This window comes from Psammomys obesus, unplaced genomic scaffold (genome assembly GCF_907164565.1).
Source record: "Psammomys obesus unplaced genomic scaffold, mPsaObe1.curated_primary_1811, whole genome shotgun sequence".
Lineage (NCBI taxonomy): Eukaryota > Metazoa > Chordata > Mammalia > Rodentia > Muridae > Psammomys > Psammomys obesus.
The window spans coordinates 4,742,665-4,766,031 of NW_026596460.1; the positions used below are offsets into that span (position 1 = coordinate 4,742,665).

General features: G+C 37.6%; 1 protein-coding gene across 1 annotated transcript; it reads left to right on the plus strand.

Annotated features, from left to right (window-relative positions):
• Positions 1-21,332: 21,332 nt before the first annotated feature.
• LOC129669968 (olfactory receptor-like protein OLF3) lies at positions 21,333-22,286 on the plus strand. Its single transcript, XM_055598335.1, has one exon. The coding sequence runs from the start codon at positions 21,333-21,335 to the stop codon at positions 22,284-22,286; it is 954 nt and encodes a 317-aa protein (XP_055454310.1).
• The last annotated feature ends 1,081 nt before the right edge of the window (positions 22,287-23,367 follow it).

Below are 23,367 nucleotides of genomic sequence, written 5' to 3' on the forward strand. Positions count from 1 at the left end.
AATTTCTCTCTTCAGAGACTTGAAGTTTTTTTTATACTGGTCTTTCACTTGCTTGATTAGAGTCACTCCAGGTTCTTTATGTTATTAGTATCTATTGTGAAGGGTGTTGTTTCCCTAATTTCTTTCTCGGCCCTTTTGTCTTTGGAATACAGGAGGGCTTCTGAGTTTTTGAGTTAATTTTATATCCAGCCACTTTACTGAAGGTGTTTATCAGCTGAAGAAGTTCTCTGGTTGAATTTTGGGGTCACTGTTGTATACTATCATATCATCTGCGAATATTGAAATTTTGACCTCTTCTGTTCCAATTTGTATTCCCTTGATTTCCTTTAGTTGTCTTACTACTCTAGCTAGGACTTCAAGTACTAAATTGAAGAGATATAGAGAGAGTGGGCAGCCTTGTCTTGTCCCTGATTTCAGTGGGATTGGTTTGAGTTTTTCTCCATTGAATTTGATGTTGGCTTTAGGCTTGCTGTATATTGCTTTTACTATGTTTAGGTACTTGCCTTGTACCCTGATCTCTCCAAGACTTTAAACATGAATGGGTGTTGGATTTTGTCAAATGCTTTTTCGGCATCTAAGGAGATGATCATGTGGTTTTTCTCCTTTAGATTGTTTATATGGTGGACTACATTGATGGATTTCCATATATTGAACCACCCCTGCATGCCTGGGATGAAGCCTACTTGGTCATGGTGGAAGATATCTTTGAAGTGTTCTTGGATTCGGTTTGCAAGTATTTTACTGAGTATTTTTGCATCAGTGTTCATAAAAGAAATAGGTTTGAAGTTCTCCTTTTTTGTTGTATCTGTGTGGTTTAGGTATCAGGTTGACTATAGCTTCACAGAATGAGTTTGGTGATTTTCCTTCTGTTTCTATTTTGTGGAATAGTTTGAGGAGTATTGGTGTTAGCACTTCTTTGAAGGTCTGGTTGAACTCTGGGCTGAAAGCATCTGGCCCAGGGCTTTTTTTTGAAAGCAAGACTGTTGATGACTGCTTCAATTTCCTTGGGGGATATAGGGTTATTCAGTCTTTCTACCTAATCTTGACTTAATTTTAGTAGATGGACACTATCAAAAAATTGTACATTTCATTTATATCTTCAAATTTTGTGCCATATAGGCTTTTGTATTATGACTTAATGATTATTTGGATTTCATCAATATCTGTAGTTATGTCCCCCTTCTCATTTCTGATTTTACTGATTTGGATATATTCTCTCTGCCATTTAGTTAGTTTAGCTAAGGGTTTTTCTATCTTGTTGATTCTCTCAAAGAACCAGCTTTTTGTTTCATTGATTCTTTGAATAGTTTTATTTGTTTCTAATTGATTGATTTCAGCCCTGAGTTTATTTCCAGCTGTCTGCTCCTCTTGGGTGTATCTGCTTCTTTTTTTCTAGGGTTTTCAGTTGTGCCATTAAGTTGATTGTATGTGATGTTACAAATTCTTGAAGGCACTTAGTGCTATGAATTTTCCTTTGAGCACTGCTTTCAATGTGTCCCATGAATTTTCTTATGTAGTGCCTTCATTTTCATTGAATTCTAGGAAGTCTTTAATTTCTTTCTTTATTTCTTCATTGACCCAGCTGTCATTGAGTATCAAGTTGTTCAGTTTCCATGTGCATATAGGCTTTTTTAATTTCAGTTGTTGCTGAGGTCCAGCTTTTAGTCCATGGTGGTTGTATAGAATACAGGGGATCATTTCAATCTTCTTATATATGTTGAGGCTTGCTTTGTGACCAACTGTATGGTCTATTTTGGAGAAGGTTCCATGTGGTGCTGAAAAGAAGGTGTACTCTTTTGAGTTTGGGTGAAAATATCTGTAGATGTCTATTAGGTCCATTTGAATTAAGGACTCTGTAAGTGCCTTTATTTCCCTATTTGGTTTCTGTCTAGTTGATCTGTCCCTTGGTAAGAGTAGGGTGTTGACGTCTCCCACTATTAAGGTATTGAGATCGATGTGTGATTTAAGCTTTAATAATGTTTCATTTAAGAATGTAGGCGCTCTTGTATTTGAGGCATAGATGTTCAGAACTGTGATGTCCTTTTGGTGGATTTTTCCTTTGATGAGAATGTAGTGCCCCTCCTTATCTTTTTTGATAATTTTGGTTGAAAGTCTATTTTATTAGATATTAGGATAGCTACTCCAGCTTGTTTTCTGGGCCATTTTCTTGAAAACCATTTTTTCCATCCCTTTACTCTGAGGTAGTGTTTATCTTTGTTGCACAGATGTGTTTCTTGGATGCAACAAAATGTTGGATCTTTTTCTTGCAGCCATTCTGTTAGTCTGTGTCTTTTTATTGGAGAGTTGAGTCCATTGATGTTGAGAGCTACTAGTGACCAATGAATGTTACTTTCTTTTGAGGTGGGGTTGGTGGTGTTGCTGTGTTTCATTGTTTGTATTCTTTTGATTTTGTTGTTGTTGTTGTGTAGTTATCTATATTCTATGTTTCCTTGGATGTAGTTGTTTTTGCTGGGTTGGAATTTCCATTCTAGTAACTTCTGTAGGGCTGGGTTACTGCATAGATATTAATTAAATTTGGTTTTGTGGTGGAATATTTTGAATTTTCCATCTATGTTGATTGAAAGTTTTGCTGAGTATAGTAGTCTGGGTTGGCATTTGTTGTCCCTTATGGTCTGAATGTTTTCTACCCAGACCCTTCTGGCTTTCATAGTTTCTGTTGAGAAATCTGGTGTGACTGATAGATCTACCTTCATATGTTACTTGGCCTTTTTCCCTTGCTGCTTTTAATATTTTTTCTTTGTTCTGTAGGTTCAGTGTTTTGACTATGACGTGACATGAAGAATTTCTTTTCTGGTCTAGTCTATTGGTGTTCTGTAGGCCTCTTGTGTGTTTATGGACATCTCTTTCTTTAAGTTGGGAAAATTTTCTTCTATAATATTCTTGAAAATATTTTTCTGGACCTTAGAGCCTGATGTCTTCTTTTTCATCTACTCCTATTATTTTTAGATTTTGATTTTCATGGTGTCCTGGATTTTTTGCATGTTTTGTGTTTGGTACTTTCCTGATTTTAATTTTTTCTTTGAGAGACATATCAATTTCTGCAAGTGTATCTTCAGAACCTGAGATTCTTTCTTCCATCTCTTATATTCTGTTGGTGATGCTTACTTTTGTAGTTCCTGATCTTTTCTCTATGTTCTCCAGCTCCAGGTTTTTCTCTGTTTGTGTATTCTTTATTGATTCTAATTCTGTTTTCATGTCTTGCACCATTTCCTTCATCTGTTTGAGTGTGGAGTTCTGATTTTCAATGATGGCTTCATTTTTTGGTTCATTTCCTTTCTATATGTTGCTAATTGTGCCTCTACTTGTTTGGCTGTATTTGCCTGTATTTCTTTGAGAGCTTTGTTCATTTCTTCTTTATTTGCCTCAATTTGTGTGGCTATTTCTCTGAGAGATTTGTTCATTTCCTCTTTTTGAGCTGCTAATAGCTGGAAAAGCATAGAATGTAAAGTCATTTTCTTGTGTATCTAGTGAATTGAAGTGTCCATTGATTTGAGGGGGTTGCTGGGGAAGCCATGATGTCCTGATTTTTGTTGGTTGTGTTCCTAAGTCAGCCTCTGGCCATCTGCTTAACTGTAATCCTTACTGTTTGTTCCTGGAGTGTGTACTTCAGGCTAGGACCATCTCTGTCTGTCTTCTGGTCTTCTGGATGGTTTTTCAGGAATATGAGAGAGGTTCACTGGTTTGGGATTGTGCATTGTGGTTTCAGGTTTACCTAAGTGAGCAATGTGACATTGTTGCTATTTGCGGGTGCTTTTAGCCGGCACAGTGTGCATGCATGGATTCCGTGAATATTGCAGTGGTCTACAGGCCATTGGTATGCAGTTCGGTCTAGGATCCAGGAATTTTTTGCCTGGAATTCACTGGTAGCCCTGCAGAGCAGAGGCTGCAGTGTTGGTATCGCTGCGGACTGGGAGCTCTGGGCTGTGGCAGAACCAGCAGTGTGCCTCTCTATCATTCTGCTCCACCAGGACAGGCTTACGGTGGCAATCTCAGGGGAGTGTCCAAAAGGGTTGGGTATTCTAAGACCCAGATCTTGAGCTGGGCTTTTTTTTTTTTTTTTTTTGAGCTGTGCTGTCACAGAGGCTGGGGCATGGGAGGTGTGGTCTGTGGTGGATTCTGCTGGCTGCCTCCTGCCTTCTTCAAAGAAGGAGTAGGGAGTTGAAGATGGGGAAGTGTGTAGGGATTAAGTCTCAAGTGGAGTCTGCTGGTGACCTGATTCTAGATATACTCACTTCATGGTTAGTCTCTTTCTCCCTGGAAGCCTCGATAACTCTGTTCTGGGTTCAGTAGCCCCTTCACTCACCAATTTCGGCCTTTCAAGAACTTTGTCCCTCCGATAAGGTACACGCTAGCCGTCACCATCTTGATACTAAATATTCTTCTTAACATGGATTAACTCTATTAATTCTGCTCAAAACATGATTGAAGCCTGGCTAGGACATTGACAAAATTCTCTTAGTTTTGAAAAACACATGTAGTCGTGTAACACCACCATATTTAAGATCTAGAAAAGTTTTATCAATCCAATCATAGCCCTGTACACTTTTAAACTGTGCCAATCCTTTGGAAGTCAGTTGCTAGCTGACCGGCTAGCTAACCTGACTTCCCAAAGGGTTAGATTCTAATCTCTCCACATTTTATCATTGCATAACACCACAGGATTAAAATTGAATAGTAGAGTCTGAATTCTTTCCGTCACATAATTCATTTAAGATATAGTTATGTTGTTTAATGTTATAGTCATCTGTTCTTTTCATCAGTGTATAATATTCTATTTTACTAACATGCAATTTTTGCATACTAATATTATACATTTCAACTATTACTCTTGGTCAATTATAAACAAACATCCTTTCTGTTGAGTTCTGAGAATTCGTTAGATGTTTTGACATAAATTTTTTATAAGTCACTTGATTTGTAAATATATTCACTCAATATGTGTTTTTTTCATCATATTAACGATGTCTTTAATTTAGTAGTCTTAATTTTGAAGAAATTAATCTAATTAAATTTTTATTGTAGAACATGAGTTTTATGTCCTATAAGGGAAATAAGGTCAGATTTTATCAGCATTTAAGTCTGTAGTTCAGCACATTTAGGCCTCTCGTCCATTATGGTCTAGATCTCATGCACTCTGAGGTAACTTATACATCTTGTTCAAAGTCTGAATCTAGGACTTTTGCTTACAAATGGACATCGTGCTATTAACTACTATTGGTTAGGAACCTTTTGTCCATTGCATCTTTTCAAGCTTCTGAAAGGCAATACTTCCCTGGAAGAAGCTTACTCAAATTATCTGCATAAATCTCATACTATGAAGTCATTTATCATGTTCTGTCTACTCTTTGAAATAATAAAAAATTTAAATTAACATTTGAAATTAATAAAACACTGGTGTGGCTTTTATAGATGCTTCTGGAAGGAAGTTTTTAAAATTTCTAGTCAGGTACCTAACATGACACCTTTGTCTCAGATGAAAGACCATGTCCTGTACTGAGCATATAAGGGACTGCAAAATGAATCGTGGTTTCTAGTGCAAGGAAACTGTGACACTGGTTATATTTGACTTTGTTGCTGCTTATTTAATTGAGAGCTAAAAGTTTGTCTCATTCATCAGAATTTATGTCTCTGGGAAAAAATACCTGACACAAACAACTGAAGAGAAAGATTTATTTTTAGATTTCCATTTCATATATATCAGTCTATAATATTTCTTTACATTGATTCTAGACCAGTGACATAAAACATCATTCATAGGAGCATGTGAAGAAAGAGGCTGTTTACCTCATTTCAGTCAAGAAGCACAGACAGTTAGGAGACCTGACTGGAAATCAGTCATGCCTATAGTTACCTACTTTCTCTAGTAAGGTCCAAAGTTTCTAACTTACAAAGACATGGTCAGAATCCTGTGACCAAGCAGAGTCCTGTGAAATGACCCTGTGGGTCATTTCAAATGTGAACAATAAAAGACTCACTGAAGACTTTATACCAAACATTTATGAATTTGGTAGTGTTAAGATAAAATGTTACCCTGAGAGGTGAATATGAGATGACAAAAGAGTGAATTGTTCAAGGAAACCTCCCACTATCTCCTATTAGAAACTTTAAGGTACTTTTCTTCTTAGTTTATGTTTCAGTAAGTCTGGATTGGACAAAACCTCTCAAATCATAAATGCATTCTATTACAGGTGGTTATGAACAAAATATTCAAAGGGTAGATGTCATAGAATTAATAATGTAAAAACAATCCATTTGAGGAATGTTTTACAGTATTGAGTTGTGGAGGTTGAACAAGAAAGATTTCCCCATATACTTTAATGTAAAACTGATACAGAATACTGTGAATGCCATACTGAAAGGTTGGACTTTTTGTCTTCTGTCTGCAGATGAGTAGAGAAAAACAGTAGGACTTGGCATCTGTTTTCTATAGTTAACAGTCTCAACCTTTAGGAGCTGGCTGTTGAAAAAAAAATCAACAAATTATATCAGTTCTATGGGAGTTTCAAAAGGAGATGAATGAGGAGAGCCTCTACTTTACTTTCAAAGACATGGCCTCATGACACCAGAAGCCATGTTGAAATGATTGCATAAGACACTCGCAAGGTTATCGTTTCTGTATTTTCTTGGGGCATCAGTTATTTTTCTTGGTGCTGTCACCAAATACTGGAAAAGGAGTAACTTAATGGAGGAAGAGGAATATTTGGTTTACAGTTTAAGAAGGGATACAGTCTAACATGACAAAGAAATACTGGCATAAGGAGCATGAGACAGCAGTGTCACATGACATCTGCAGTGAGGACAAGGAAAAGAGACAGAAAGTATGTCAATGTGATGAGACCTGAAGGCCTTCCCTTATTGACCCACACTCTTCTCCTAATTTTACAACTTTCCAAAACAGAACTACAAACTGAAAACAGAGTGTTCAAGTACAGCTCTAGGAAGGACATTTTATATTCAGACCACAACACTCTGTCTTTTATAATGTGAAGTGCATTATCTATAACTTCAGAAGTCCACAAGGTCTTCAACAATCTCACCACAGTTAAAAAGTCCAATGTCTCTTCTCAGATTCAGGGTGATTTCAATGTGAGCTTCTGTCTGAAAAAGAAAGTTACCTAATTGTAACATACAAAGGCATAAATTAAACACATTAAAAAAGGGAAGGGTGGAGGCATAACAAGGATAGACCAAAATCCACCAGGTCAAACACCAAATCCTGTAGCTCCACAGGTAGCATCTAAGGCTCATGAAGAAGTCATCTAAAATCTGGAAGGCTTGAAGACCATGCCCTTCTAGGTCTGCTGCCTGATCCAGTTCCAGTCTATGCTTGTGGCTTTTCTTAGTAGATGCCCTATGGTCCTATTATCCCCAGCATTATGGGTTCTCCATTTCCATTTAGACTTCACCTTCACAGCTTCACATAATTCATTTTTCGGGGACTGCAAATCTGCCACACATCGCCTGGCTTCAGGGAGTCTCTGGTACCTTGGTGGAAGCTTCCATGAGTCCTTTATCATGGCATCTTTAATACCTACAAACCAGTATTGTGTGGTTGATGCTGCCAAGTTTAGAGGCCACTTCAAAATTCATCTGGATGCCTTGGGTAGCACCTATAGCTGCCTCTGTATTCTTTGACAGGTGAATCTTTAAAAACACCTTCTTTGATAGTTGTTTTTGAATGGGGAGTTTTGGCAGTCTCTGTTCAGGCTCTCTCATTTCCTTTTCTTTTTTCTCATTTTAATTTTTTTTTAATTTTTATTAATTACAGTTTATTCACTTTGTATCCCATCTGTAGCCCCCTTCCTTGTTCCCTCCCAATCCCACTCTCCCTCTTCTCCTCCCATGCCCCTCCCCAATTCCACTGATAGGGGAGGTCCTCCTTCCCTTCCAGTTGACCCTATCCTATCAGGTCTCATTAGGCCTGGCTACATTGACTTCCTTGTGGTCTGATAAGGCTGCTCTTCCCTTAGGGGGAAATGATCAAAGAGCCAGCCCATGAGTTCATGTCAGAGACAAGGCTTTCTCATTTCAAATACATTTAAATTATCACAAGATGGTACTTTATGTAGGTGGGATCTTTTCCTCAGGTACCTTTCCTATTTTCCAGTGAAGAGCATGAGGTTTCTCTTTAATTAGATATATTACATCAACATTATCATCTACTCTTGCATCTGCCTTGATGGCAGCTGTCAGTTCACTCATGCTATTCTTTACCCCTCCCTGCATATGTTTCTGCTGTACTTGTTACTCTCTCACTGGAGAGAGGAGTGACAGTAGCTGAGAAACAGCCTTGATACTAACTTTTCTTAGGATTTCTTCCACCAGGAAAATTTTTTTTAATTCATCCTCATACAAGTTTGTTGTAGGAGACTATTAATATTTACTACTGATTTATCTTCTGGTAAAGCTTGCTGTTAATCCTAATCACCACACAGGCTGGGTTTATTTAGTTAACCTAGAACACAATGCTGGGCAATAGTTACTCCATCCTAAACCTCTAAGCCCTCATAGTTTCCTAACATTTAGATTTCCCACATTATACTTGCTTTTAGTGATATCATAGGTCCAGTCCATCTCTCCACGTAGTTCCAAGATCTTTCCTCCAGCTCCTCTCTAAGCTCTCTTCTCGCCCCTTCTCCTCCCACTCATTTCCTGCCCTCTGGGTCCTCAACTCTTTCCTGTCCTCAGGCTCCTCCTTTTGCACAACACTGTGGCTAATTGTTTTATTTTGGCCTGTTTACACACAGTGGAGACAGGATGCTTAGAGTAAGTATCACAATGCAATATTCAGATTGAAACAAGAGAGTGGTGTGGGGGGAGAAATCAGCATTTGAATCAACAAGGGTAAAGTATTACGTTTCAAAAGAATATTATACCAACAATTCCCCCTTAAGTCCAATAAAAGTCTCCTTTTCTTTCAATACAATAATAATTATGAAATTATGAAAACTGTTAGGTAAAATCTACATGTGTAATGTCCAGTCCATGTGTATTTAGCAACTTAATATAAAGTTATCTGATTATCCTCTCTATCTTGACAAGTTAAAAGTTCTATTCCTAAATTAACTTTTATCCTTATTGGTATTACCTATATGAAATGATTTCTTAACTTCTAAACAAACTCAAGCTTAATTATGACACTATAACTATTTGGTCTTCAACCCCATCAGAGACTTGAGAAGGAATAAAATTAGTTATTAGAGTAAATAAGAAGTGCATGTTAGCAGTTTTTAAAAATAAAAATTGACAGAAACAGTTTGCCGCCTGAACAGTCACCCATAACTCTTTATAACATTGGAGCATCATCTTCAACCTTCTGGCTCAGAATACTTGACAGACATATATGTGAAACAGGAACTATTTAGGACTTGCTTATCTTGTCTTGGCAGAGTTTGGCAGTCAACTTGTCCTGCATTTAACCTTGCCCATTTTAGGCAGAATTTGTCTGTTGTGAAGCAAGGTTATTTTCTTTACCCGAGTGCCTTGTTTGCCACATTTGAATCCATCTCCATATGGAGGTTCTTTGATACTCATTATCTTCTTTGAGGCAGGCAGGGTGCTGCCAGGAGATGACTTGTCTCATTGTCAAAGAATCTTTAAAATAATAAAAATATCTTTAAATACCTTATTCTGTAGGTCTCTGAAGTTTTTGAAGACTACCTATCTTTATATTATAGATCTGTCTACAAAATCACATCTATCTGTTAAACCTAGGATGTACACTCCTGTGATAAATTAGTCTAGTGTCTGACATGACTATGAGTTGAATATCTAACAATTAAGTTGCATTACTTAATACCTTAACCCGTTTTTAATTGCTGTTTAAAAGTATTGGAAGTAATCTTGACTTTCTATCAATATACTAAAGCTTATACCAATGTTTTCAAAATAGACTTATTTTTTGCATCAATATGCAAAATCCTATATCAGAGTTAAAATTAACCTTATTTGGGAATAACAAATAAAACCTTAAGCTGAGTAGATTCAATAATCTACCTTTTTTTCTTTTCGTATAAGATATCCCTGTATATTCCTTGTTTCACTTTGAATAAGACCATTAATAATAAGCATCTCCCAATGACAATAAAATTTCGAAGCCATAGCAAACAACCAAAAACATACCCAACCCCCTTTAGGGAAATTGGATGCCGTTCTCATGGATTTCTTCTAGCTGACATTTTGGACATGTAGAAATCCTGTAGGAAACCCAAATAAAATTGGGGAAAAATGGTTAATTAAGCAAGCAATAACATGTGTGGTCCAATAACATTTGAATGTTGAGAACTTTCAGGCTTAATAAAAGTCCTCTTTGGAACAGTCTAAAATGCTGGACCAATTAAAATTAGTAGTTTTCTTTAAAGTTCTTTTGGAGTAGGCTTTGATGAGAAACAGCAATTGAAGCGGTTGAGGCAGGAACAAGCAGAATGCTGGAACATGCAAATGCTGGAACAGATGTGTCAATGTCTCAGCATGCTGAAGAATAAATCCTATCAGGTTTAATCCAGCATCTCTGGTGTCCAGTTCTTTTGTTCTGCAAACATATAACTTCTCAAAGCATTATACAGTTCTAAAATTATAAATGTATGAGATGTGCAGGATGAAACTAAACTGTAAGCCAATTTTATCTATGCAATTAAAAGATTAGCATAATGCATCTTGAGGATATTATAGCCAAGGATTTATTGTCTAAGTATTGTTGGAGTTTTGGAGATATATTTTATGTCTCAGTCTTAGAGTTGTTCCCATGTAAAGGGATCAGAGCAATATAAGTTAACATTTTTTTTTTGAAAATACAACCATTATCATGTTGAAATCAAAATAAGGTTGGATAGATTAAAATATCCTTTTGGGCTCTTGCATGCCTGTTGTATTAGGCCAAGATGCGACCTATTTCTCTAGAGAAGCCTTTCATTAGAGAGACGAGCTGGTTGCCTTGAGCAATAGAAAATGCATGTTTTAATTAAACTTTATACAAACTCCTTTTTAATTTAAAATATAAGCATACCGTTGGTATCTTTTACCTGTTTTGAGGTTTAGCCCTAGATTTTTATATATGTTGTAGCTGTTTGTCCTATCCTCTTGTTTATACAGACTGCACAGTTATACCTTTGTAGCCAAACTTTATATAAACTCCCACTTACCTTTAGCATTTAAGCATACCCTAGGCATCTTGCACCTGGGCTTTACATTGATAGTGGCTATTTTTTGGCTTGCACCTTTTTTATACAGGATGGGCAGTTATGACTTTAGAGCCAAACTTTATATAAACTCTCAGCATTAGCATATAAACTCTCTTAACCTTAGCATTTAAGTATACCCTAGGCATCTTGTACCTGAGTTTTTACATAGGTTTTGGCTATTCTTTGGTTTCCCACCTTTCTTATATGGGATGAACAGTATTTTTTTTAAACATATGAATATAATTTTTGAGTTTTTAGGACTAAACTAGGTTGGCATGTACTTCTTTGTCACCTGTAAGCCTCTTGTGTTTGTTTTTTTGTTTGTTTGTTTGTTTGTTTTGCATCAAGCATGACTAACATTTTTCCCCCGTGAAAATGTCTTACGTTTAAAAGGATAAGGCCGTTTCCAGAGCAGTGTGACATTACCTCTCTTTACATAAACCTAAACTATATGTGAATCCAACCTTTAGAGCAATAAAGATATAATACTTATCATTAAAAAAATTTACATGATAACCTTCAGGAAATTTTGTCATTTTGAATCTTAGAGTATCTCTGCAAATGGCTAAACAGCAAGAGTTGCCATCCTGGCTTTTATTATGTAAATTAGCTTGATCCTGAACTCAGAGACTTGCCTGTTTCTTTTTACTTTGTGTTGGGAAGAAAGGCATGTGCCTTCATCAACTTTTTCAAATAATTTTTTTTTTCAAAGCAATATCATTGTAACTCAAAGCCTTTAAATGAATATCAAGCAAAGACACAAGAAAATTTTAAGTTTGGGGTCAGTTGTGCCAATTTACGCTGTAAAAAACAAAGCTCAGTTGGTTATTTTTTGTTGATGTTTCCGTGAATTGGCGGACCCTTAACATAAAGAGCTGACAAGTATTTTTCAGCCAGAGAGCTTTGAATTCTAGCCATTATTAATCTAATTATTAGGAATAGTGCCCTTTTTCTTGTCTGTAACTTAGTATACCAATCCTTGTTTTTTTCCCTATTTTCTCCTTCAACTTTCTTGGAGAAGGTATGGAGAAGGTATGGAGAAGAACCAACACCATTAAACATATTGCAACCAGATCCATGAATATGACAGCCAAAATGAAGCCAAAAGGGATTAAAACACCCTCTGCCATGGCATTTTTTTTTTTTTTCGATGCAGTTTAGGCCAAACTCTGTCTAGAGGTTTGTCTGCCTTCAGTTCCTTTCTTTCCTGCCATGGCTGTGGAGCTGAGCCAGCTGAGCCATCCACAGTATAAAGGAGCCATGCTTGTTTACCCCTCTGTTAAACTGCAGCAGCAGGTAGTTTTTTTATGGAAGTCTCAGGTCTGGCCACAGGAGGCTGTCATTTGTTCCTGGGCCGGTTTAAGAGTCTCTCTTAAAGAGACAGTAATTGACCTGGGAATTTTTAGGTTTTAAATTTGGGTTTTATTACTGGGAGCTTATTCCCCCCACCAAATTATGATAAAGTATTATTTAAAGGGTGTGGATGCTTAGATTAGTTGGTTGCCATTTGTTGTAGGCAAATAATAATTACTATTGATTTATCTTCTGGTAAAGCTTGCTGTTGATCCTAAACAGCTGTATACCCAAATCACCACACAGAGGCTGGGTTTATTTAGTTAACCTAGAACACAATGCTGGGCAATAGTTACTCCATCCTAAACCTCTAAGCCCTCATAGTTTCCTAACATTTAGATTTCTCACGTTATACTTGCTTTTAGTGATATCTTAGGTCCAGTCCATCTCCATGTAGTTCCAAGATCTCTCCTCCAGCTCCTCTCTAAGCTCTCTTCTCACCCCTTCTCCTCCCACTCATTTCCTGCCCTCTGGGTCCTCCTTTTGCACAACATTGTGGCTAATTGTTTTATTTTGGCCTGTTTACACACAGTTGAGACAGGATGCTTAGAGTATCACAATGCAATATCCAGATTGAAACCAGAGAGTGGTGGGGGGCAAAGAAATCAACATTTGAATGAACAAGGGTAAGGTATATATATTTCAAATGAACACTATACCAACACAAGTTTCTAGGATACAGACAGAATTTGACCAGATTCTTTGTCAGAGGATAAAACAAATAGCCCCTTTCCTGGTTCCCAGCATTATTTTGTTCCCCTCTGAAAATTTATGAGCCACACATCCACTGCTCATTTTACTCTTGGCATTCTGGTCTTCCAAACTCCCAACCAGATGGCCCATTAGTCTCTACTTAAAGCATTTAATAACTTTTTTGTTATTGTTTATGTTTGAGATTTATCTTAATTACACTATTTCTCTTTTCCCTTTCCTCTGGCCAAATCTTCCCGTAGAGGCCTTCACATTCCTCTTCATTGTTCATGGAAACCAACTCTAAAGGCTTAAGAAACACATGATCAAGTTTACCATAGCAATAGCCCTCTTTCTCAATACTGATTTTCTATATTATATACTTTTCTCATTGCAAAATATCTGGCAAGAAATAACTTAAAGGAAAAAGTATTTTAGTTTCTAGTTTAAGGGACAAAGCCCACCATAGCAATGAAGACATAGCAGTAGGAACATGAGACAGCTGCTCCTACTGTATATACATTGAGAATGCAGAATGGACAGGAAACGGGGCTAGTGCCCTACTTACTCCAATAAGTATTTACTTTCTAAAGGGTTTTCAATCTCACCAAACAGCTGGAAGATAAATTTTCAAACTTATAAGCCAATGAGAAATTTCACATTCAAATGGCATGATTTTGTATAGATAATTTGACATACAATGAATTTCCAGTAGGGAAGTAGAGTTAGAATTATAAAGTAGAAAAAAATAAAACAGTTAGTGATGAGTATTATAATGTGAAGGATTAGTGAGTAAGTGAGAAAATGAAACAGTAACTCTTGGAATGGTGATCATCAGTTGAGTAACAGAGGACATGTGGGTAATGAAACAGAAGAATTTTCTTCTTTTTTAAAATTTATTTTTTTATCAATTACAATTTATTCACTTTGTATCCTAGCTGTAGCCCCCTCTCTCATCCCCTCCCTACTCCACTCTCCCTCCCTCATCTCCTCTCATTCCCCTTCCCAATTCCACTGATAGGGGAGGTCCTCCTCCCTTTCCATCTGACCTTAGCCAAAATCAGGTCTCATTCAGCTTTACAGGACTGGCTGCATTGTCCTATTCTGTGGCCTGGCAACGCTGTTCCCTCCTTAGGGGGAGATGATCAAAAAGCTATGAGTTCATGTCAGAGACAGGCCCTGTCCCTCTTACTAGGGTACCCACTTAGACACTGAGCTGCCATTGGGCTACATCTGTGCAGGGGTTCTAGGTTATATCCATGAATGGTCTTTGGTTGGAGTATCAGTCTCAGAAAAGACCCCTGGGTTCAGATATCTTGGTTCTGTTGCTCTCATGTAAAACTCATATCTTCCTATCTCCCCCTTCTTTCATAAGATTCCCTGTACTCTGCCCAAAGTTTGGCTATTAGCCTCAGCATCTGCTTGGATACCCTGCTGGGTAGAGTCTTTCAGAGGCCTTCTGTGGTAGGCTCCTGTGCCAACAGAAGAATTTTTTAAGAATAATGAATAAATGGATAAATGATTCACTTAGGGCTTGAAGAGACAAAATGATATTCCATGGATAGTATAATCCTGATTTCAAAATTGCACTGAATCTCTTTACACATGTTAAAAAATTGAAAACATCTACAAAATTAATCTTCTTTACATTACTTTGAATAATTCTTAATCTATCAGTTCCCCCTATAAATTGCAAGACTATTTTGTGTAGTTATTTGAAGTCTTAAATCTTTCCATGCTGTGCCAACATTTGGGAACTTAAATCCTACTGTGAGTCATTTCCTGGCTAGCCACCAATACTCACAGAGTAATAGTAGCTCACTATACTCTTTGAATGTATCTTAATACTCATGTCTCTAGGAAGAGGATCCAGGGCTTTGTGCATCTAAAAAAAGAACAGTTGTTTTCTCCCCTGACTTAGATGCAGTAGTAGCCACGCTCCTTGGAACTTAGGCACTGAGGGTAAAGACATTTTTGTTATATGAAAACAGAAAAAATATCACAGAGCTGGTTTATATGATTTTTCTTATTTTTTTTAGAGTGACCTAAGGCTTCACTTGAGCTTAGGTAAGAGGAATGAAGAACAGCTGTCCACAGGGAGAGGAAGGGCAACATGGTGACACAGCCACTGAGATTAGGGAGTGGTGACAGCAATTAATATTCCAATGCAAGAAACCCTTAAGGGACTGCCAGTTCACCAGGGCAGCCTCTGTCTCACTTTGTTAGTGCTGCATGTGGGCCCATTGGGATCGCCTATGAATTTCCTCCCACTAGCTATTGTAAACTAATCCCAGGGAATTTTAGAGTCATGGATCCCAGGACAACTGGGACATTGCCACTGTCCATCACTCTGATCACAGGGAGGAATCTTTGCAATACAATTCTGGATTGAGGTAGATGTGTCCATATGACCAGGTCCTAACTAATACCTGGGAAATGTTTATGGAAATGTCAGTGGAGGGTGGGTGTAAACAGAAGACAGACAGGCAGAAGAAACAGTGACCTGGTTGGTGTGGGACATGTGAACTGTGGATGCTGGGATCTTAGCCCAGGGTTACATGAACTGGAATGAAACATTCAGATTTGCAGAGACTGGAGGCTTAGGGACATTGTGAGGGTATGGGTTCACCAAATTAAAGACCTTAGCACTGGAGAGAGAAGTCAAGGAAAGAGCAGTGTTAATTAAAACTGGAAACAGGATAGATGAATCCTGAACCATTTTTGTAAGGACACTGGACAAGGTCTAGGTTAATAAAATGTGTACTTAAGATGGACATTCATGAGTATGTAGTAGGAGAATAAATACTACAATTCTGGGAAAGATAACATTTCAATGCCTTTAAAGCATCTTGTCTCAATTATTTCTCTGACTGTGTACATATGACCAACTTTTACGTTTTCTCAAGGAAGTACTTCAAATATAAGAAGATTAAATTGATTATCAAGGTCATAAATCCTGAGAGTATAAACTGGACTTAGATTTGAGGCTCCCTGACTGTCTTTTCCAGTTTTGGTCAGCTGTAGGAAATCAAGAAGAACAGAATACTGTGGGGAATATCCTAGATGCATGGAGCAAGAGAAATAAAAAAGATCGGGATTTGCACAGTGTAACAAAAAAAAAAAACAAAACAGATCACTAAATGTGAATTTTAAGATTGCGACTGTTTAAAGACTGTGTTTCAATAATTAGACTGAGATTATAGAAAAATTCAAGTGAAAAAAACCCAGAGACCAAGTAGATAATGAGATTCCAGTAAGAAAAGACAACAGTGCTCTCAGGTATAAAATCATTTTTTACATTTCACCCACCACAGTGTCCCTGGGGTTCTCTGTGTCCAAATGTAAGAATGATGGGTATAGTCCTGCCCACAGCGAATACAGTGTATGTACAGAGAGCAGCTGAGCAGCCACACACATGCGCACGAACATTTCTCTGGACGAAGGAGTGATTTCCACTGACAAAGCAACTGTACAAAGGTAAGTTTCTGCTTTGTTTTGGCCAGCATGAGAGAAAATTACCTGTAGAACATGTACTGTGTGCCTATATTCAGGGCTAATTTATTGCAGTTAAGACCATAGAGTATTCCATGAAGGAGGACAAATATGATTCAGACTCACTGGAGCATCAAAAAAGATGATGATGCTCCCAGATTTTTTTTTTATCTGAAATTAAAACATTGGCATTTTTATCCATGCATGGTAAGGTAGCACCAATGGAAAACTGTAGGGGGTCATCTGAATAATATGGGTGATGGGTTAACCATGGAAAAATCAATATGGTTGATTTTGGATTCATGATTGATTTAAGGTTTATTATGCTTATATTTGTAGTGACATGAATGTTAGACAATTTTTCTTTCTGAAGGATGAGATTCTGGGAAATCCTTATATGGTTTATAAATAATGGCTTTTCTTCTTAATGAACCGATGCTTGAGGAGGGAGAAGGTAAGTTACTGATACGAGCATCCGATGAACTTAAATGATTTTTCATGGTTTTAAAGGAATAAAGCATTTAGCAGGGCTTGATACCACAGGGATAATCCTTACAAAGAGAAAGGGTTCCTTAGTGCCATATCTTGAGTGCCTCTTCCTTGAAAGGTCAAATATGGGCTGTGAGGCACTGGTCCACAGAAAAATAGGGCCAGCTCACATCAGTTAAAGCCTGGTGTGAACAGCCAAGTGGGAAGTCTCCTCCAGATCTGCGCATGATGTGGCTGTGTAGGCCCTGCAGAGTGAGCGATTCTGCTGTCTGGGTAAATTCCTACGGGTCATGCCTTTCTTCTCCAACCTGATCCTGAATCCTGAATCCTGGGGTTCAGATACTGTATGTTAATTACAAATATCACGAAGCAATATCAACAAAGTAATATCACTGTTTGAGATGTTGCCGTTAATCACATCTTTGATTTGGCTCTAGGCAGATCTTGAATTCCAGAAGCTATTGTTTTAAAAGTGAGTAGACCAAAGGAAAAATCCCAAGTGTGCCCCACATCTGTCAGAAGGTTGGCCTGGCACAGAAAGGAGGCACAAAGGTAAATGAATTATACATGAAAGGTTAGAAGACAAACTTGAAAAGGAGACAGGATATCTAAATCCAAATTTATCCAGATAAAGACTAGCTCATCCCTAGCCTACTTATATGAATTACTCTCCCTGTCATCTTCATGTAATGTATATTCTCAGAAATCACAGTTCTAACCAAGACAAGAGCATTAGACCGAACAAAGCCTTGTAGCATGTTGGGGAGATTCATCAAGATGTGATAAATGTGAAACAATATTTGACTTGTTAAAGTGTAGGCTAAAACTCACAATAGCAAAAATGGGCTCAATATAGTCTATTCAAGTTTACTCTATTTAAAATTTAGAATAAAATTCAGCCTGTAAATGAGCCGCAGTCTAGTATGCAAAAAACTGAGAGAAGAATCGGAGTGTCTAATTCTCATTTTTGAAAGCCTTTTAAATATTAGGGTCTTGCTTTTTGCTGTGGCTAACAGTTGAAATCATTTAGCATATAAAAAATGTGTTGTCTAAAAACACTGATTTTATTAGTGTCCTTTGCTGTAAAAACTAAAATTGATAATAATTGCTATAATTAGTAAAATAGAACACCAGAACTGTGTTGGGTTGTGCGTTATGCAATAGTTTTCTAATTAAAGTAACTAAAAACAACTAACCATGGTAAATGTATCTCATAGACTTTGTAAAACTGTGCAAGGTGAAAATGTGCCACTCTGAGACTAAGATGAGACGTAGGCAATTCTGGAGCCAGTTGCTTTTATTTAAATTTTTATCAAGGAAGAGAGTCAAAGTGTAGTAGCTCTCTTCTCTTAAGCTTTAGAAATGGTAAAGGTTCTCTGCTTCTTCTCTTGGTTACCTCCGTCTTTTGTTTTTTTCAAATGTACAATTTTTGTTATTTAATTTTTTATTGTTACTATTATTTATTGCAGTTATTCATTTTGTATCCTGGCTGCTGCCCCCTCCCTTATCTCCTTCTGGTCCCAAGCTCCCTCTTTCTCCCCCTCCTATGTTCTTCCCCTGGTCCACTGATAGGGGTGGTCCTCCTCTGCTACTATCTGACCCTAGCCTATCAGTTCTCATCAAGACTGTCTGGATCTTCATTCTCTGTGGCTTAGTATAGCCACCTCATCAGGGGTAGGTGATCAAAGAGCAAGCAACTGAGTTCATGCCAGAGACTCCCTCTGCTTCCCTTTCGTGGGGACCCCCATGGAAATTGAGCTGCCCATGGGCCATGGCTGAGCAGGAGTTCTAGGGCTTCTCCATGCATGATCCTTGGTTGATTCATCAGTCTCTGCAGGCCCCTATAGGCCCAGATTTTTTGGCTCTGTTGGTGTTCCTGTGGAACTCCTATCCCCTTTAGGTCTTTCTATCTCTCCCTTCTTCTGTAATATTTCCTTCACTCTGCCCAATGTTTGGCTATGAGTCTCAGTGTCTGCTTTGATACCCTGCTGGGTATAGGCTTTCAGAGGCCCTCTGTGGTAGGCTCCTGCCTATTCTCTGTCTTCTACTTCTGATGTTTATCCTGTTTGCCCTATTGAGTGAGGATTAAGCCTCTTCTCTAGGGTCCTCCTTGTTTTTTAGCTTCTTTAGGGCTACAGATTTTGGTATGTTTATCCTATATTAGATGGCTAATATCCACTTATAAGTGAGGATATTCCATGTGTGTCTTTCTGCTTCTGGGTTAGCTCACTCAGGATGATCTTTTCTAGTTTCCACTATTTCCCTCAAATTTCATGCTTTCCTTGTTTTTAATTGTTGTGTAGTATTCCATTGTGTAAATGTACCACAAGTTCTGTAACCATTCCTCGGTTGAGGGACATCTAGATTGTTTCCAGATTCTGACTGTTACAAAGAGGGCTGCTATGAACATAGTTGATCAAATGTCCTTATTGAATTGTAAATCATTTTAAAGGTATATGCCTAGGAGAGTAACAGCTGAATCTTGAGGTAGCACTATTTCTAATTTTCTGAGAAAGTGCCAGATTGATTTCCAAACTGCTTTTACAAGTTTACATTCCCACCAGCAATGGAATAGGTTTCCCTTTTCTCCACATCCTCTCCAGCATGTGTTCTCACTTGAGTTTTTGATCTTAGCCATTCTGATGGATGTGAGGGAAAATCTCAGGATTGTTTTAATTTGCATCTCCCTGATAACTAAGGACATTGAGCATTTCTTTAAGTTCTTTTTGCCATTCAATATCCCTCTGTTTAGAATTCTCTGTTTAGCACTGTATCCCATTTTTTAATTGGATTATTTGTTTTTTTTTTGAGTTTAACATCTTGAGTTCTTTATATATTCAGGATATTATCCCATTGTAAGGTGTAGAGTTGGTGAAGACCTTGTTATTTCCATCTTATCTTTCTTTTTTTTTTAATTATTCCACACACTCTTGTAGCTATGACATTGGTGATTAAACAGATATGAAAGAATAATAAAAACGTGTCTGTGTTTGTAGGCTTTTAGAGGCAACATTTATTTCTGTTTAATGCTTACAGTTGGGATTATGTATTACTACTTTTACTGAGGAAAAAAAAACCCTCTTCCATCACAAGCAATCAGGAGGGAAATTACTCTTAAATGGTTATCTATAAAAGTTCCTATCTTATTCTATTGAACGTTGAAAATAGATAATTAAACATATGCTTTCTTTTTGTTCTGTTGATCTAGATGTCTAAGCTTCCATGTCTCTTTTTCTTTTTTTGTGATTGACACCCAAAGAAGAGGTCCCTAACCACACTAAGGCAAAAAGAGAGAAACACCAACAAGTGGATACCATTCTGGCACTATTTTCTAGAGTACAAACAGCAGGAGAGACTAAAGTATATTAAAGAAACCAAAGTTTCTTTTGAAGACTGTCAAAGTACTTGTCTATTTTGTGGAAAATATGAGAAGAAAATCACTTTTAGTTTTGTTTGTATGCCAAGGTGGAAGTTAGGTTGCTACAAGCACATACAGTATTGCAGTAATATTCCAGTACTGTTACTCAAGTACTTTTCCATGCTTGATGTACCTGAGAATTATTGAACGTGAGCCTTTTGTGTGGGAGAGCTTATCATGACATGTAAAGTCATGTAAACTGCTATGAAAATTGGAATTTAAAACGGGAATTTCTGAATCTAGATCTTTCCATAAACCCCTGCCTCTTCAGGATAATTTGTAATTTACTTTTGAATTTAATTAAGATTAAGTTAGTTAATATATTTAAGGCAGCTTTAAAACTTTAGGTCTTTATATCACTTATTGTTTTACCTAACAGAGACAACTGTTATGTTTTCCTTGCCCCCTAATAAAGGAAATGGGTAAAAATATTGTACTGTAAACTGCTTGACATCTGGACTACAACTGTCTCTCTGAGACACAATCCTTAAGACACTGGCCTGTTTCTCTGAAGTGGTTGATAAAAAGCATACTACCATACTCTCAATACTGAACTGGAAATTGATAAAATAGCTAGAAGGTCAAATATGCTGTGTAATTTTACCTGTAACTCAACGGTTACTTGATTGCTTATGATTTTTTTTAATTCTTCTTACTTTCTGTGCAGATTAATAATCAGCAAATTTTTAATGGAACAGGACAACCAGACATGGGTGCATGAATTCATCCTCCTGGGACTGTCCAGTGACTGGGACACTCAAGTCTCCCTCTTCGTCCTGTTCTTGCTGATGTACCTGGTGACAGTGCTGGGGAACTTCCTCATCATTCTTCTCATCAGACTGGACAGCAGACTCCACACTCCCATGTATTTCTTTCTCACCAACCTGTCCCTTGTGGATGTGTCTTATGCCACAAGCATAGTGCCCCAGCTGCTGGCTCATTTTCTTGCCACTCACAAAGCAATCTCGTTTCTGAGCTGTGCAGCCCAGTTACTTTTTTCCCTGGGCTTGGGTGGGATTGAGTTCCTTCTGCTGCCAGTGATGGCCTATGACCGCTATGTGGCAGTGTGTGATCCTCTGAGGTACTCAGTCATCATGCATGCAGGGCTATGCACAAGGCTGGTCATCACATCTTGGGTCAGTGGCTCCATCAACTCTCTTGTACATACTGCCATCACCTTTCGTCTGCCCATGTGCACAAATAAGTATATTGATCACATTTCCTGTGAGATTCTAGCTGTGGTCAGATTGGCCTGTGTGGACACGTCATCCAATGAGATTGCAATCATGGTTTCTAGCATTATTTTCCTTATGACACCTTTCTTCCTGGTTCTCTTGTCCTACATCCAAATCATCTCCACCATCCTAAAGATACAGTCCACAGAGGGAAGGAGGAAAGCCTTCCACACCTGTGCCTCCCACCTCACTGTGGTGACACTATGCTATGGTACCACCATTTCCACCTACATCCAACCCCACTCCAGTCCCTCTATTCTTCGGGAGAAATTAATTTCCCTTTTTTATGCAGTATTGATGCCCATGCTGAACCCTATGATTTATAGTCTAAGGAATAAAGAGGTGAAAGGGGCCTGGCAAAAACTCTTAGGGAAATTCTCTGGGTTCATATCAAAACTGACAAGTTGATGATTCCTGAGCACTGATGGAAAAGATACATTTTCTTCATTATTCTCCGACTCAGTGAGAAGAGGTATTGCCATGGCAATGAGGAACATGCTGAAAGAACAAGTGTTGATGGCATTATGCAGAAGGCTGAGTGGTTATGGTGGGTATGTGATGTAGGTGTAATTTTATGTCACAGTGGTGTGTTCAGTGGATGGAGGTCAACATTGCTGTCATCACTGCCCATCATTTCTCAAACTCACTCCTGTAGTACAGGTAAATCCCAAACTTTTTACTTCATGGTATTTCAGAAGCAATACTCATTAAATTGAATTTGTGCTTTTGTTTTGAATTTTGACATCTTCCTAAGCTAGCAGCAAATGGTATGCTACTCCAAGAACACTGGTGTAGAGATACAAGCTTAGTTCCTACTTACCTTTTACAAGGTCCTCCACTAGGTAGTGTATGGATAAGCTTAGATGTTCAGCACACTATATAAATTAGTTGCATTATTTGCTTATGATATTTCTAACTTTTGATAAATCCTAATTAAGTGGATGAGAATATGTAATTGATGCAAAATTGACATTTTATTTTGGTTTTTTTTTCTGTATACTCATGTTATTAACATCATTTTAAAATCTTCTACTGAAACATGATCATTTATACATTGGAAATGATGCTTGCCCAATATTGGTAATAAAGAGTTTCTTGAGGAGTCAAGCATATTTCATACTTGAAGAGTTTTTTTCTCAATGATACATGTATACTTAGCCTCTTCCAGCACTTTTTTGATGCCCAGTATTTTAAGGTAACATGAAAATATTGCTATCCAAACAGATTCAGCATTTTTTTTTTTGTGTAGGATCTGGCACAATGTGCATTCTGAGGAAGCTGGGTGGAGAAACATCAACTACAGTCCTTCCTGAGAGCTAGTCACAAGCTATTTGCACACAGTAGCACTTCAAGCAATGACAAAGCCAATATATTTTTATTAACAGTAAATTAACAATTTTAGAGGAAAATTATTTTACATTTATGAAGTCTCATCAAAACATTAGAGCAATGTAATTTCAGAAAACACTTTTTGTTCTGAAAAATTGGA